Source organism: Pteronotus mesoamericanus, unplaced genomic scaffold (assembly GCF_021234165.1).
Source record: "Pteronotus mesoamericanus isolate MK-2021 breed Mesoamerican mustached bat unplaced genomic scaffold, CSHL_Meso_final contig_116, whole genome shotgun sequence".
Lineage (NCBI taxonomy): Eukaryota > Metazoa > Chordata > Mammalia > Chiroptera > Mormoopidae > Pteronotus > Pteronotus mesoamericanus.
This window is the reverse complement of record NW_026555027.1, coordinates 11,304,594-11,306,891: the sequence shown is the minus strand read 5'-3', so window position 1 is coordinate 11,306,891 and position 2,298 is coordinate 11,304,594. Positions and strand designations below refer to the sequence as shown.

Below are 2,298 nucleotides of genomic sequence, written 5' to 3'. Positions count from 1 at the left end.
TCAACCCTGGCACTGAACTCAAGCCTGAACCCGAACCTTAACTTCACCCCTAACCCCAAGCACAAACTGTCTAACACAAACTCTGTTGCGGTTCCATAAGCTTGGCCTCCATCCTTTGGGGTGACAGGAAATGGAGAGAAGCTCTTCCATCAGGAGGAGCCGAGATCCTGAGCACTGGCCTTGTCTCTCCTGCTTCTCTAACCTTTAATGCAAAGCCCAGGTTCGCCTGGATGCCCAACAGTCCCCCTGACAAAACGCTGCTTTCCCCTCAGTGTCCCTGCTCTATCTGAATTGGAGGTAAATAATTATTACGCATTTGAATACAGTTTGGAAATGATATACACATATAAAGAATCTTTTTAAAAAACTAATTCAAAAATATTTCTGAAATACAAAAGTATGGAGGACAATTTATAGACACAAATATTTCATCACCTGACTTAGTGCTATTACCACCTTACACTAAAAAGAAACTGATTCATCATTTTTTATAATTATATGATTTCCTAATCTTTCCAGCATTATAAAACACTTCACATTACATGTGTTATTCTTTTACAGTTTAAACCACATATAATAGTATTGTAATATAAACAGTACTTTTAACATCTCAGATGCTTCATAAATTGACAATGAATTGATTATGCTTCTTTTTTTGCTACCTAAGTACAACGGGGACTGAATGTGTCACTCAGACCATTGATAAGCATGTGGCACTGGATGCCTTGTGGTGAAGACGGATGCGCTGTGGTGGGTGGTTGATATAATCATTTAATGTTCTTTACGGAGAAAAAACTCTGCTTCTTGTACTGATGAAATTCATTCTGGAAATTCTATTCTCATTTTTAATCAGGACGAATGGGACAATGGTCGGGTAAAATGATGAAATAAAGTTATTAACGTTCTCCAGCTGCCAGCTTCTCGTACCTATTAGCTCTGTATACATGATAAGAAAGATGTTGCTCCAGTGACAGAAGACAAAGCAGCAAACCAGTATGAGAACAATGTGGGTCGCTTTGTGTTCAGGGGAGCTTCGGGATGACGAGGTGCGACTGCGGACATGCTGAGCTGTCTTGTGGTGTCTGGAAAGGACAGTCATCATGTAGACACTATTCCATGCCATTAGGAACAAAAAGAACAAATCCTGAATGAACATTGTACTGAGAATTGTTACCACTACCTGGTCATCACATGACGTGTATTTACAAATCTGAGTATAATACCCACATGTAGCATCAGTGACATTCCCCCGGGCCACAATGTTTACAATAACCTCAGAATAGAGGACCATGTTGATGACCCAGAATAAAGCTAAAGACGGCTGAATGAGTGTAGAGATTTTCTTTTTGAGCCAGGACCATTTATAATTCCTTGGAGCTATAGTCACTGCCTGAAATGTACTCTGGAGGGAGGTTGTGTTCAAAGAAATACATCGGGTAACTCTCTGAACATAGAGCACTGTTTTACACCCAATATCATCTAATGCAGGCCTAATTCCAAATGAAAGGATTATATGTGGAACCCCTCTGAATACGAGGGTCAGGGCATTAGCCAAAGTCAGGTGCGCAAGGATCCCATCGGCAGGCTTCTTCTGACGAGGGAGAATTAAGAGGGTGTACATGTAGAATGTAAACAGCAAGCCATTCCCCAAGAAACCAGCAGCAGTCTGAATGCTGAGGAAGATCCCAAAAAGGGTGTCACTGGAAACCATTGTCTGTTGGTCTCCCTTTGATCTTCCGACCAAGGCCACACATCCAATAGACAGACAGTTTCACTAAGAGTGAAGAACATTAAAAATAATTAAGACTTAGAAGTAGTTTATCAAGTTTCAGGGATATATAAATATAAAGGGGATGTAATATCAAACTCTATAAGGGAGAAAGTTATTTGCCACAACCATAACTTCAGTCTCAAGTATTCAGAATGGATTAAGGTATGCAAATGAATTTAGCCTAAAAGATAGTAGAGTTAATCATAAAAAAAAAAAAAGGATAATGAGGACAGAAAAAGACAAAAATCATACACTGGGAAATGCTTTATAACAAAAAAATCTTCGAAAGATGAGAAATACTTTAATGAAACAATGAACTCTTATAAGTTGCAGAAGTAGATAAATAGAACAATGAAGAAAATGACATAAAATTATTGGTAAGGAAAATGATTCAATGTGAACTGAATGAAATAAAACAGAGACAAGTATTTAAATTATGCCCTAAAACAACTGAATAAAACTGAACAGAGCAGGCAGCCAAGAAAGAGAAGCAAGCACTAGAAATCGATGACTCTTCAGACGAGCTC

General features: G+C 38.7%; 1 protein-coding gene across 1 annotated transcript; it reads right to left on the bottom strand.

Moving 5' to 3' along the window:
- Window positions 1-695: 695 nt before the first annotated feature.
- On the bottom strand, window positions 696-1,726 carry LOC129072953 (vomeronasal type-1 receptor 3-like). Its single transcript, XM_054576571.1, has one exon. The coding sequence runs from the start codon at window positions 1,709-1,711 to the stop codon at window positions 782-784; it is 930 nt and encodes a 309-aa protein (XP_054432546.1). The 5' UTR covers window positions 1,712-1,726; the 3' UTR covers window positions 696-781.
- Between the last annotated feature and the right edge of the window lie 572 nt (window positions 1,727-2,298).

What these genes read in the sequence shown, in the direction of transcription:
- LOC129072953 (XM_054576571.1), bottom strand. Translation starts at nt 1,711, where the DNA reads ATGGTTTCCAGTGACACCCTTTTTGGGATCTTCCTCAGCATTCAGACT.